Here is a 13452-nt window from a genome sequence, read left to right as displayed (position 1 = left end):
AACAAAATATTTTTCCTAATTCATCTTTTAAAATACAGGTAACAACGGCCTTCTCAAATTAAGTCACCCAGTAGAAAAAATCTAACATATTTTACATTTAGTCTAAGGTTAGTGTGGGGGAGAAGGCTTTTGATTTTTAAATGCCAAGTGGAAAGTATTTCATTTCATGAGTCAAGAGATGATTACAATTCAATGGAATGAAATGTGCATCTATACAGAGGACTTTTGCTTCTAATAATTTTATCCTTTTAAATAAAAACCAGTAAAATTAAAAAAATTGTATCTCATTTCAGCTTATTTTTTAAAATATCCAACATTTTGGCGTAAGACAAATTTATACAATTAAACACTTCAAAACATAATATGCCATAAATTATTTTCTCACAGGGCATCAGATACTAAAATGCATAGACCACTTTGTTAAAATAACAAAATATATGAAAATCAGCACAATACCTCTTTATTTATTGTATAAGTTTGGCAAACAGCACAAAAATCCAGCAACATTTTAAACATGTAAAAAAGTCAAACGCTGAACAGTATTGGAAATTTTATTTTACATAATTAGAAATAATGAGTACACATGTAAGATTCTGCAAAGCTAGCAAAACGAGGGTGCTTGGCTTCTGAACATATACCACAAAAACACACACACAAAACAAGATAATTTATCTTTACAAAAATTACAGCCAAGCGACAGAAAAGAAGGATGTTTAATAATGAAGATACTAAAACATATGTTTACTACATATATCTTATACATTGAAATGCTACATCTTGTACCCTGAAATGCCATGTGTAGAGAGCCAAGCAGAGTAAATTTAGGCTCATCACTGAGGTTAAGAATTATTTGAGAAGAATTTAATGCTTATATGTAACACACTCAATTAAAATTTCCTATATAGCAATTCCTACATCATAACAACGTATTCCACTATATATCTGAGAAGTTGAGTCTTCTTTGTTGGCAGTATAAAATTTCTGACCAGTATCAAAATTCTGGTAAAACACAAATTGAAGGCATTTTCTAGTGTATGCAAATGTTACAGGGGGCATCAATGAATGTGGGAGAAAATCTTAGATTTCACACTAAGTTTCTGCTGAGCTTTGTCAAACCAAACAGCTCAACTATAAGGCAAGAAAAAATAACCCCCTATAACAGATTAGTGGGTCTTACCAAGTAAAGATAGGAATTCAATCTTAGGAAAAAACTCCCTACATAAACAGATTTGAAACAGGTGACATTGAAACAGACATCTAGAAATCACCTAACATCTTGATATTCAGTCATTGGTTCAGAAGCCTGACAAACTATCCATTGGTATATTTTATCAAATTAATTTTTTGGAATCAGCACCAGTCCCCAAAACCTGAAATTATAATATTTAATCTCTATTAAAATACATGTGTTTTGTGCTATATTAACACAACTACAATCAAATTAAAGAAAGTTGAAGCTACTCAACTTACGTATTTTTGTGTATACTGCGTAGCAACTTAAATTTTTTTTATTTACTTGTGCTTCTGTTTTGGGGCACTTTGATTGAAGAGAAATTCATTTCACAGGATTACATCTTGCTAAAGCATTCCTTAGCATTGGTCCAAACTTGAATTCCCTAAAAAAAAAAAAGGAACTTTAAAATGATTTTGGAAGGATTCTGAAAGCCCAGGCACTTGGCTTACTGGTGTGCGAAGTCTTACTTTTCGGAAAAATTAACAGCAAGTCCAGCACGTATGATACTGTTTCTGGCAATGGCTAATGTAAGTGAATGTCTAATGTTTCTGACAAAAGCAAGAGAATCATTTGTATGAACCCATCTTCAAAATGGAGAAAGAACTACAACTTCTTGAAAAACTGTTTTCAAGGTTCATAACAAACTCATTTACTCCTATCACATGTTCATATCGTTTCTGTTTGTAAATCAAACAAGTTCTCAAGGAGTTTTTTCTATATAACATTTGAAACAAAAGAATAAACCTTATTAGTCTAACAAATATAAATTTACGAATTATTAAATTAGTCTAAAAACTAATGTTTTGATAAAAATCAATTATGAACTAAATTCTCAAATCCCTCTCAATGGTTCTGACAGACTATTTAGCAAAGCTAATATCCTATAATATACCTAATATGCTTAAATAAAAATGCACGTCTATAAAAATGTCAACAGTAAAACCTAAGGAAGTGGTAGAAACAAAGGTACTTTTTCAATAAAAAAAATTTATATTCTGCAATAACTGCTAATCCATGAAGGAATATTTTCTTTAATACTTAAACATTTAAGTGTGTCAATATTTATCAAGGCTTCAAACAAGAGAAAAAAATCAAGAATCTTTTGAGTCTTTTTCCTTTCTGATGGAATACGAAAAGCAAATAAACAAGTAAATAAAAACAAAAATCCTTTAAAATGTCTCAGGCTGGCTGGATAAAGTACTACCTAATAGAGTATCTGTTGTTAGAAAGGCTGAGAGAGATCTCACGCACCGTCCTAGTGAGATGTCTGTGAGACATCAAGTGACAAAGCAACTACACACTAGCACATGCAATGCGATCCTATTTCTGAGGGGAAGAGGAAAGTGTATTTTCTGCAAGATCGTGTATGTTCAAAAACGTCTGCCAGGATACACTGAGGGTGTAACAGTGGTGAGTTTCAAAAGGGGACTTGAGGGAGGAGGGAGAGAATTTTTACTTAATACGCTCTGGATTATTTGAAATTTTTGCAATGAGCATATATGTTATTGTTATGATAATTTTTAAAATTTAAAAAGATAAAATAACTGGACACTCAATCAAGTATTTCTTAAAAGCCTCAGCCTCCTTGTTCAACAAACTGGAAAATTTACCATTAAAAAGGTTGACTAGAAAAACACTAAGAAGTGATATTTGCTTTTTAAATACTAATATTAATATTTTTTTACTTAAAATTTTTTTGTTTTGGTTTATTACTACTGCAATTTAGTAATTCACTTATATTAAATTACCACTTTGAATAGCTGACTTTATAACAAAGTATGATATACTTTAAAAGTTAATACACAAGTAAAAGAACAAAATATAGACACCCATATTTATCCAAAAAAGCCCTGATGTTAATCTTGACTTCTCATACCTAACTTTAAGTTTCTAAAAACAAGAACACTGGATTTCCAAATACATGAATCTGTTCCACGCAGGGAAGAAAACAAAACATGACGAAACTTTACAGCACTGTTCTTGGGAAATAAGGTGAACACCCACTCTTCTCGTCTCGTGTCAGTAATCTCCTGTTCACTACAGTTAGGACCTCGGGACACATGGGTAGGCGCATAAGCTATCCAGCAGTGTGTCCAAATATACCTACAGTAAGATCTTTTTAATTTAGAGATTAATTTCTAGCACCCTCAACCACACCACCCTAAGCAAAGTGGGGCAAAAAATCCTTTGAGATATTCTATGAAGCCTGCATTTTACTTTGGAAAAGAAGCGAATGAAAGATCACAAGGAGCTTATTAATGAGTCTTTTATAGGAACAAAACCAAACAGAACCAACTCTAAAAGCCTTTGTTTTCTGATCTATGAGACCACCTGAGATTTAAAAAGGCAGGTCTGAAGGAAGACGTAAATGTGAAGCCCCCTGTAAAGCAGGCAGGCAGTGGAGAGACGGGATGACAGCAACAGAGATGGGAACTCCAGAGCACCAAACTACAATACGTTCAGCCATGAGCATCTGCAGACTGACGGGTCATGGTTTTAACTTCTCTTAAGTGACCCCAGAGATCCACAACACGAAGTAACTTAAATCTCACTGAGACATAAATATGAATTTGCCCAACAAAAAAGGAGCCCACTTGACTACTGTGTGGGTCTCGTGCTAACGCCTCAGAGTATCTTTGCTGTCTACTGCTACTGCTGGTGATACAAGTGAAGAGGTCTAGGAAAGTGATGGTTCCTGGCCAGAAAAATAGAAATTTGGGGTAAGTTAAAGCCTGAGAGTGTTTATCTGAGTATGATTCCTCCCTCTGAGAGGTCTTCATAAATACGGGAATCCGTCTTACTGTATGATCTACTAAGAGAACACAGGTTAAATGGCTGGATAAACTGTGAAATGCCTGACAAATGTAAAGCACTGGCACTAACTGGCGGTCAGACAGGCAGATCTTGGGTTATGAAAAAAAGGTTAAGGAATGTTTTATGTTTTGTTCTTACAACAGTATTTCAGAAAGATTTCCACCATTGTCAAAACACTTATTTTAACCAGAATGAGCTTCACCGTTCATATCTTCTACTGCAGATATCAGCTCCATGAAGGATTTACTCTGACAACAAACCACGTCATAACCACATTTCCCCAAAATAACATTTAAGCTATTTTCCAATCAAAGTATACATCACTCTTAGGAACAGTATTTCACCGCCCTATCCAAGAACATGATATAATCAAAGTAACATTGTTAGAGTATATTTTCAAATACAAGTTATAAATGGGGCATATAAATTTGGAACTTCAGATGAGTGGAGACTCAGTAATCAATATTTTGGTTATGACACTTCTTTCAAAATTAAGTAGAGAAATTGGGAAACTTTCTGGAAGGGGAGAAGAATGGGCTTTAAAAATGAAAATGATAAATATTCTGGTCCAAATAAGAGAAATTAGTTTTAAAGACATTTGTAAGCACTTCTGAATATACCTGTATCTTCACTGAAACCAAAACCTACCTTTTTGCACATACTGATCTGCATGACTGCGTAGCTTATGAGGGCCTCCTTTAAATCACGGTTCTTTTGTTCTTTGAAGCGCTCAATATCAGCCCAAGCATTTTTCACAAATTCTCTGAAATAAAAGGTACAGTCATTATTATTCTTAAATTAAGTAAATTATATATTGTAAATTCAAATAACTGGTCCTCATTTGAGTTGGTTTTAATTTCTCTATATAGAGGAAAAAGCTATTGCTTGTATAAAATAGTTGTTTTTTTCTCTTCCTAAAAATTACAGTGGGAGAAAAGCAGACAGTCATACATTCTTCTACGTTTTAATAATCTATATTTTTGCCACAAGAATTCCAGCTTCAAATTATTCCTATAAAACAGATGCAGACGGCTCCTTGAAGCTCACAAGCCTAACAGATGCCACATGAAGTTGCCTTCCTAGGGTCACTGGAAAATATACTCTCTTAGTGACAAGAATGGGATTATGTATCACATTTATCACGTCCTTGCTTTAAATGACGAGAGTTTTAAAAAGTCTGAGGCATTTGTCTTTTTAAACTCTATTCATGTAAGTTTACTTTGATTTATTTAGTGCAAGCAGTTCTAAAAATTAACAAAACCACCTCCAAACCAATGACATACACTTGGTCTACTCACTGACTATCAGACAAAAACCACAGTAAGAAAAATGAGCCAAACAGTGATGGCATACCTTTGAGAATTAAATTTCTAGAAATATTTATGGAATAATTACATGCCAAGCCCTATTCGAGGTTTGTTGCTGTTAATGCCACTGAGTGAATTCCAACTCCTAGCGACCCTGTGGACAGCAGAGCAGAACCCTGCCTGGTCTTTTCGCCCCATCATCTCACCCAATGGTGCTGTAACAGACAATGCTCCCATGCTACTCATAGCATATTCACGGCCAGTTCTTTTGGAAGTGGGTGGCCAGGTCCCTCTTCCTAGTCTGTCCCGGTCTGGAACCTCTGCTGAAACCTGCCCACCATGGATGACCCTGCCGGTATTTGAAATACCAGTGGCAGAGCTTTCAGCATCACAGCAACATGCAGCTACCATAGTGTGACAACTGAAAGGTGGTGTGGTTCTCTGACTGGAAACAAACCCAGGCCTCAGTGGTGAGAGCACTGAATCTTAACTACTAGCCACCATTACACAAAGTGTTGGGACATAAAGATGAAAAAGATGCAGTCATTGACTTTGAAGGGCTCATAATTTAGCCAGGGACAGTCATAAAGAACAACTAAGCACCCCATACAAAACTGCTACGCTACAGTGGCCTGAACTCAGTGCTACGACAGTCTGCGGGGATAAGAGAAGACTTCGCAAAGGAAGTAACACAAGAGCTGGGTGCTGAAGAATGAGCAGCCTTTTGTCAAATGACAGAAAAGAAGGGTAGAGGAAATGTGCAAGGGGTAGAAATCACGCAAAGTGAAGTGAAAAAATATTAGGAAGCTGAAACTCTTTCTTCTTTTTCTTTCCCCCACATTAAAACAATGCTTCTATAACATGATTTTTGATAACTCAAATTAGGGATTCAATCATTGCATTTGACAAGAACAGGGTATATTCAGGGATGCTAATGAAGCTGGTTATAAAGATTAGAAAGAAGTAATCTGCCATGTAGCCTACACGTCCAGCTTTGCTAAACGTCTCAGCATTTTTACCTGCCTTCCAGATTTTTAGACTTTAGCTGTTGTTCTCCTTCATTTATTTGTTCTTCTAGCACCTTTATTCTGGCTTCTCTCTGCTCTGGAGTTTCTTGACCAAAGAGCTTGGTAGTCATTCCCTTCAAAGAAAATGTTCTCACGGTCTAAAAGGAAATAGAAACAGATGAATGGATAAGCAAAATATGGTATATACCTATAACGCGGTGTTATTCAGCCTTAAAAAGGAAGGAAATTCTCACACATGCTACAACATGGATGAACCTCGACATAATGTTAAGTGACATAACCCAGTCATAAAAAGACAAAAACTGTATGATTCTGCTTCTATGCGGTATCTGGAGTAGCCAATTCAGAAGGAAAAGGTAGAATGGGGGTGGCCAGGGGCTGGGAGGAGGGAAATTGACAGTTGACGTTTAATGAGTATAGAGTTTCAATTTTGCAAGATCAAAAATTTTTTTTTTAAATATTTATTTTTTTAATGTTTTTTTCCTTTTTCTCCCCAAAGCCTCCCAGTACATAGTTGTATATTCTTAGTTGTGGGTCCTTCTAGTTGTGGCATGTGGGACACCACCTCTGCATGGCTCGATGAGCAGTGCCATGCCCGCGCCCAGGATTTGAACCAACAAAACACTGGGCTGCCTGCAGCAAAGCGCATGAACTTAACCACTCGGCCACAGGGCCGGCCCCCAAGATCAAAAAGTTTTTAATGTCCTTTTTAAAAAAATTTTTCATTATGGTAAAATATAAAGTTTATCATCTTGACTATTTTTAGGTGTTATGCAACAATGTGAATGTACTTACTACTACTAAACTGTACACTTAAAAAAAGGAAATTAAAAACTTTCGCCCCGGCTCAGACAGAAGCACCATAAGCTTTACAACCAGGGGCTCCTCATATGATTTCTAACACTGGAATAATATAGAATAGTCAAAAAGGGTAAAATTCTAACTGACCTTCTTAATAGAATGGAAAACTTCTAGGTGAAGTATTAGGTAAGTTATTTCTTTACATTAGTGGTCATATTTTTAAAAATTATCCTATAGCATAAGAAATACATAATATTCAACAGGCAACAACGGAAATAAATCAAACTAAAGAAATATATTTAAAATCTGCATAACTCACACTAAAACCTGGGTCTCTATTAATCAAACAGGATGCCTAAACCCAAGCTGTGCTGCTCTTACATTTCCTCACTCTCTGGAGTGTACTGAGGGAGCACCTGTCCCTTCACACGCGGGCGAAGAGAACCAAGCTCCCTGAAGATGGCCTGGGACCTTCCCCTGAGTTTTAAAAATAAATCAAGCCTAACATATACCTGCCTATGGTCACAGATCTTCTCCCACATAGGTGTGACTTTTCATACAGGTATCAAGTGGGTAACATACAAGCACTTTTAAAACTAAAGTGCTTGTTAACCAGTAAGTGACTCCTAAATGCTGGCACTGTCACTGCTTCAATACTTCCAGATTGTGTGCTCTCACGACGACAGCTCATTATTCCAACGAAACAGCTGGACAGTAGAAAGCTGGTTATTCAAATGATCTAAGTTTAATACAATAAGATATGGAATTTTCTTCGCAAGTATTCACTAAGCATTCAAGGATAAAGCACACAGAAAGCTCCTTGTTAGGAGAGAGGCACTGATTCTAACGGGGGAAGGATTCTTTTTTTAACTGATAGAAAGTAAAGTAAAATTTCTATAATATACCTTGTAAAATTAAACCTGACAAAGGTCATTATTTCAATCCCAAAGAATAATGTCTTTTCACTCAGACTTAATCAGCAATGAGATGACACTTATTACACGGGGCAATGTCAGCAAAATGTCTTACAATAATATAGTACAACATTTTAATGGCTTACATCTTTTTATAGCAAGATCACAACCCAAACAATTATAAAGCTGCCCACAAATTATTCCCCTGTGAAAGCTACAGATCCCCTGGTTATTATAACTGCACTCGTCCCACATAAGGCTCGCTGCAATAATCCTAGAGCTCTAAATGAGAAACACTCACCCCTGTTGCCAGCTCCTCACATTGCTGCTTCTTCGACGCTAAGTCCTGAGCAGCCATCTCCAAGTCATACTGCATAAGCTCATGTTTCCTGCACACAGCCCTAGGGATGAAAAAGCGCTGCAATTTAATTTTTGTGTCTTTCCATTTAACATGTTAAACAATTTTTCCAGAAGTAAAGGGGAGGCATTCACAATGTCTTACTCGGGTCAGAACTTGTGTACCCAGAATTTTCAATTTTAAAGTGTAGTAGCCCAACATTGAAAATTAAATCTAGCAGAAGCTAAGCATAAAAACTTTATGTATGTTTAAAACAAAAAGGTTGTTTTCTAGATACTTGCAACATTTTTTCAATAAACGTACCATTATCACGTACATTAAGAAAACATCTTTTGTGGCCAACAGGCACATGAAAAGATGTTCAACATCAATAATTACTAAGGAAATGCAAATCAAAACTACAATGAGGGGCTGGCCCAGTGGCGTAGAGGTTAAGCTCGCATGTTCCACTTCGGCAGCCTGGGGTTCACCGGTTCGGATGCCGGGTGCAGTCATGGCACTGCTTGACAGGCTATGCTGTGGCAGGCGTCCCACACATAAAGTAGAGGAAGATGGGTACAGATGTTAGCTCAGGGCCAATCTTCCTCAGCAAAAAGAGGAGGATTGGCAGCAGATGTTAGCTCAGGGCAAATCTTCCTCAAAAAACAAAACAAAAAAACCTACAATGAGACAGCACCTTACGCTCACCACAATGGCTATTACTAAAAATACAAGAAATAACAAGTATTGGAGAAGATGTAGAAAAAACGGAACCCTCATACTCTGCTGGTGGGAATGCAAACTGGTGCAGCCACTATGGAAAACAGTGTGGAGATTTCTCAAAAAATTAAAGTTAGAAATACCATATGATCCAGCTATTCCACTTCTGGATATTTATCCAAAGAACATGAAAACACTAATTCAAAAGGATATATGCATCCCTATATTCACTGCAGCATTATTCACAAAAGCCAAGAACGGAAGCAACCCAAGTGCCGATCAATGGATGAACGGATAAAGAAGATGTAGTGTATATATACAATGGAATACTACTCAGTCATAAAAAAGATGAAATCGTGCTATTTGCAACTAAATGGATGGACCCTGAGGGTATTATGCTAAGCAAAGTTATGTCAGACAGAGAAAGACAAATACCATATGATTTCACTCATATGTGGAAGATAAACACACAGATAAGGAGAACAGATGAGTGGTTATCAGAGGGGAAGCGGGTGAGGGGAGGGTGAAAGGGGTAAAGGGGCACATATGTATGGTGATGGATGGAAACTACACTTCTAGTGGTGAACACAATGCAGTCTATACAGAAGTTGAAATATAATGACGTACACCTGAAATTGCCATGTCATAAACCAATGTGACCTCAAAATCAAATAAAAAAATCTTCTGTATAACATAGGAACTAATGCTATAATCTCACATAGGAACTGAGTATTCTTTAAAAAGATACCTCAGTCATTTCTCAATAAACAAGAAGAAAGCTTTATTAGTTTTTATCATCAAAGTAATCCATGCTCACTACAAAAATAAAAAAAGATTCCAATAAGGAATGGACAAAATAAAAAGTTTCAAGAACACTCTCGTTTCCCTACTCCCACCATCCAGACACAACCATGTTAGAAGACGGTGTCTATCCTTCTGGACTTTGGCTGGGCATCTACAAATACACACGTCCACATGCCCCAAGCGATTCTACATCTTTTCTTCCTTATATACACTATGGACATGTTTCCATATCAATACACATTAAGCTTTTCTAAAATTTTTAAGAGCTGCAGAGAATTCCACTGTATTCAGTAACTTTCTTTTGCTTGGTAACTCGAAAATACCTTGGTGAAACTTCTTACTACTCAAAGTTCTAGAAGGAAAAAGGCTAACAATGTGATGTTTTCATACCAGTTACTGAATAGCTAAAGGAACATTGCTCCTCTGTTTTACTAACAGAATTCTTATAACTGCTTTTAAAAGTGACAAGAAAATGACCAAAAGTGACTATGACCAAAAGCCACTTATTATAGGAAAATGATTCATTTTTCTAAATTGGACAGAAAAACTATAGTAACTTCTTAATTAAATAGGACAATCTACCAGAGATTTCTGTTGGCTCTGTAGGCAATAACAGAAAAATAGAAGACAAAGTCCTGATACCAAGAAGTTTTACAACTGTACTGAGGACATAAGATATGCAAGTGTGAAAAAAATCACAGAATAAAAATAGCAATATACAACCTAGTGACAGATAGTGCGACACACACACAATCTGTACTTTGCTTCCAATCTTCAAACTCAAAAAAGTAGAAAGAACAACATACAGACAGACCTGATGCCTTAGATAATGGGTTTTATCAATATATTTCAAGCACAGGGCTCGTCTTAAATTTCTGTGCCCAGCACTCTGCAACACAGAGGAATACATGAGACCCCATCCAATATCTGAGGGGATAAATTCATTTCAACATGACCTTACTATCCTTATTGTAGAGGAGCATAAGAAGAGAGTGGTGACCAGCCACAGAGCTACGTCTGGAACACGTATGGTACTTACCGCAGTGCTTCTGCATAAAAAAGATACTCCTTTAACTGATCTGCATAATGTTCTTCATCTTCTAAAATATCATCAATAGAAGATGCATACCTGTTTAAAAACCATCGCACAGAGTGACTTTTACCAGGACACAAGTATTAACGCTCTAAAGAAGTTCTATTCAAAGTCTAGTCCACAGATCATTTCCTACTTAAAAAGCTAAGTACAGAAAGTGAGAACAAGTATATGGAAACATTTATGGCATTTTTAACTACCATGACTATTTTATTGAATTTTACCAAAATGTTTTGATCAACAATGGCTTAGAAATAAAAACCATTGAGAAGGAGATCTGATCGGTGGTTACCAGGGAAAAGGGGGGGTGGGGGGAGGGTACGAAGGGGGAAGTGGTGTACCCACAACATGACTAACAAAAATGTACAACTGAAGTCTCACAAGCTTGTAATCTATCATAACATTAATAAAAAAAAAAAAAAAAAAAAAAGAAATAAAAACCAAAACAAACAAAAAATGGTCCTTCTATAGAGTGCTTAAGCACAGTATGACCAGTATCTTTTCTTCAAAGATAATACCAAAGGGCTACAAAATCTGTAGAAAGAATAACAGTTTAGTATAATTGGTGCACTGGTGTTCCTGGTAGCAACTACATACAGTAAGGCCAAAAAGCTAAAAAAGGAAAAGTCGAGCAAACAAAGATTACAGAAAATTGTATAAGCCTTATTTTATTCAAATGCTCACTAGCAACTTTTGCTTTGATGCGGACGAGCTCCTCATTGTCATGTTATTCTCATTCCTGAAGCTCAGTCTGTTCCTTATACAGAAATGTGATGGCTCTCCATACTCCTTCTCCAAATCCTACAAGCATATATCTCAACAACTCGTGGAAATCGTCCCAGGCTACTTTAGTGCTCATTTAATCACTCTACTTCTGATCTCTTATCAACAATTTAGCACTTAAACTTTATCAAAGTAACGTGTTGTGCATTGGTTTTATTTCTCTGATGGCACTATAAATTCTGTAAGGACATGGGCTATGTTATTTACTACTTCTGACCGGTACAATAGGCATCCTTTTTTCAAATTAATTCTGATTCCTTATTGCATGAGAATAAAAGAAAAACACACTTTATGTCTCCAGGCCTGCTTCATGTAGGCATGTAAACAAAGTTTACTGAAGTTCTAAAAATAATTAAATAAATGAACCTATGTTAAGTTCATTGAAAAGTGATGTGCTTACAGGATTTATAAAAGTAGGTGAAGTACATATTCTGTCATTAGAAATTTACATTTGTTAGAGTGTGGAATTTCCTCTATGTGACTGAAAGTTGATAAGTCTAAGATTCTGGAAGAGTTAATGTTAAGGAAACAAACCAAAAAGAGGAACCATGGGGTTAGGGGCTCAAAGATAGGAAACAAAGTGTAGGGATAAATGGCATATCCTTGGGTAGAAAAGTGTAAATGGCAAAGATTTTTAGATATCAGTACCGAGATTAATTTTCCTTAATACAACTGAAGGGACAATCCTAAATTCCTGCAAATACTGAAAATAAGTCAACAGAATGAAGACTTCTTAATAAACTGGTTGAAAAGTACCCAGTTAGCTTGAATATGGCCCAAAGAAAAATAATATTTAGATAAAATAAATATTTCTTTTTATTCCTGAGTTGTAGGAGTTGTTTATATATTATGGTTAGAAACGTTTACTCCCAGTCTGTGGCTTGTCCCTTCATTATCTTGATGGTGTCTTGTGTTTGTATGTGTGTGTAGTAAAATATACATAATATAAAATTTACCTTTTTAACCATCTTTATGTCATAGTTTAGTGGCATTAAGTACACTCACATTGTTGTACTACCATCACCACCATCCATCTCCAGAACTTTTTCATCTTCCCCCATTAAAACTGTACCCTTTTAACAACTCCCACGTTCTTCCTTTCCCCAATGCTATCCTTTGATAAGCAAAAATTTTTAATTTTGATGAACTGTTTGCCATTTAAAAAATTTTTCTTTTTTCATCTCCTAAGAAATCTTTGCTTACTTGAATGCTGTTGGCTACTCAAGGTCTTTTGAATTTCCATATAAATTTTAGAATTGGCTGATCAATTTCCACAAAAAAGTCACTGGAATTGTGATTGAAAGCACAATTTGGAAAGAATGGTCAGACTAACACAACTCAGTCTTCCAACCCATGGTATGGTTTCTCTCTCCATTGATTTAGATCTTTAATTTCTTTCAGCAATCTTTGTAATATAAAGATTTCAGGGCAGAGGTCTTCCAATCTTTCATTAAATTAATCTCTATTTTGTTTGATGCTATTATAAATAGTACTGCTTTAAAATTCTGATTTTCCAATTGTGTTGCTAGTATCTAAGAAGAATTGATCTTTTTATACACTGATTGTGTATCCTGCATCCTTGTTAAATTCAGTTGTTCTGTAACATTTTTGTTTTTT

General features: G+C 35.8%; 1 protein-coding gene across 2 annotated transcripts in view; it reads right to left on the bottom strand.

Moving 5' to 3' along the window:
* Positions 1 to 444: 444 nt before the first annotated feature.
* The window catches only part of SNX4 (sorting nexin 4), a 61409-nt gene continuing 48401 nt past the window's right edge, over positions 445 to 13452 (bottom strand). The window contains exons 10-14 of one of the 2 annotated variants that reach the window (XM_023623596.2): positions 10999 to 11088; positions 8400 to 8499; positions 6375 to 6520; positions 4697 to 4811; positions 445 to 1616 (exon numbers count right to left, since the gene is read on the bottom strand). In XM_023623596.2, coding sequence (XP_023479364.2) covers positions 1569 to 1616; positions 4697 to 4811; positions 6375 to 6520; positions 8400 to 8499; positions 10999 to 11088 — 499 coding nt within the window. In that variant the 3' untranslated portion in view covers positions 445 to 1568. The remainder of the gene's footprint in view (positions 1617 to 4696; positions 4812 to 6374; positions 6521 to 8399; positions 8500 to 10998; positions 11089 to 13452) is intronic. The other variant, XM_023623597.2, reaches the window with a different exon arrangement.

Source organism: Equus caballus, chromosome 19, assembly GCF_041296265.1.
Source record: "Equus caballus isolate H_3958 breed thoroughbred chromosome 19, TB-T2T, whole genome shotgun sequence".
Classification (NCBI taxonomy): Eukaryota; Metazoa; Chordata; class Mammalia; order Perissodactyla; family Equidae; genus Equus; species Equus caballus.
Note: the sequence above shows the minus strand (reverse complement) of the source record. Positions and strands in the feature narration are given on the sequence as shown.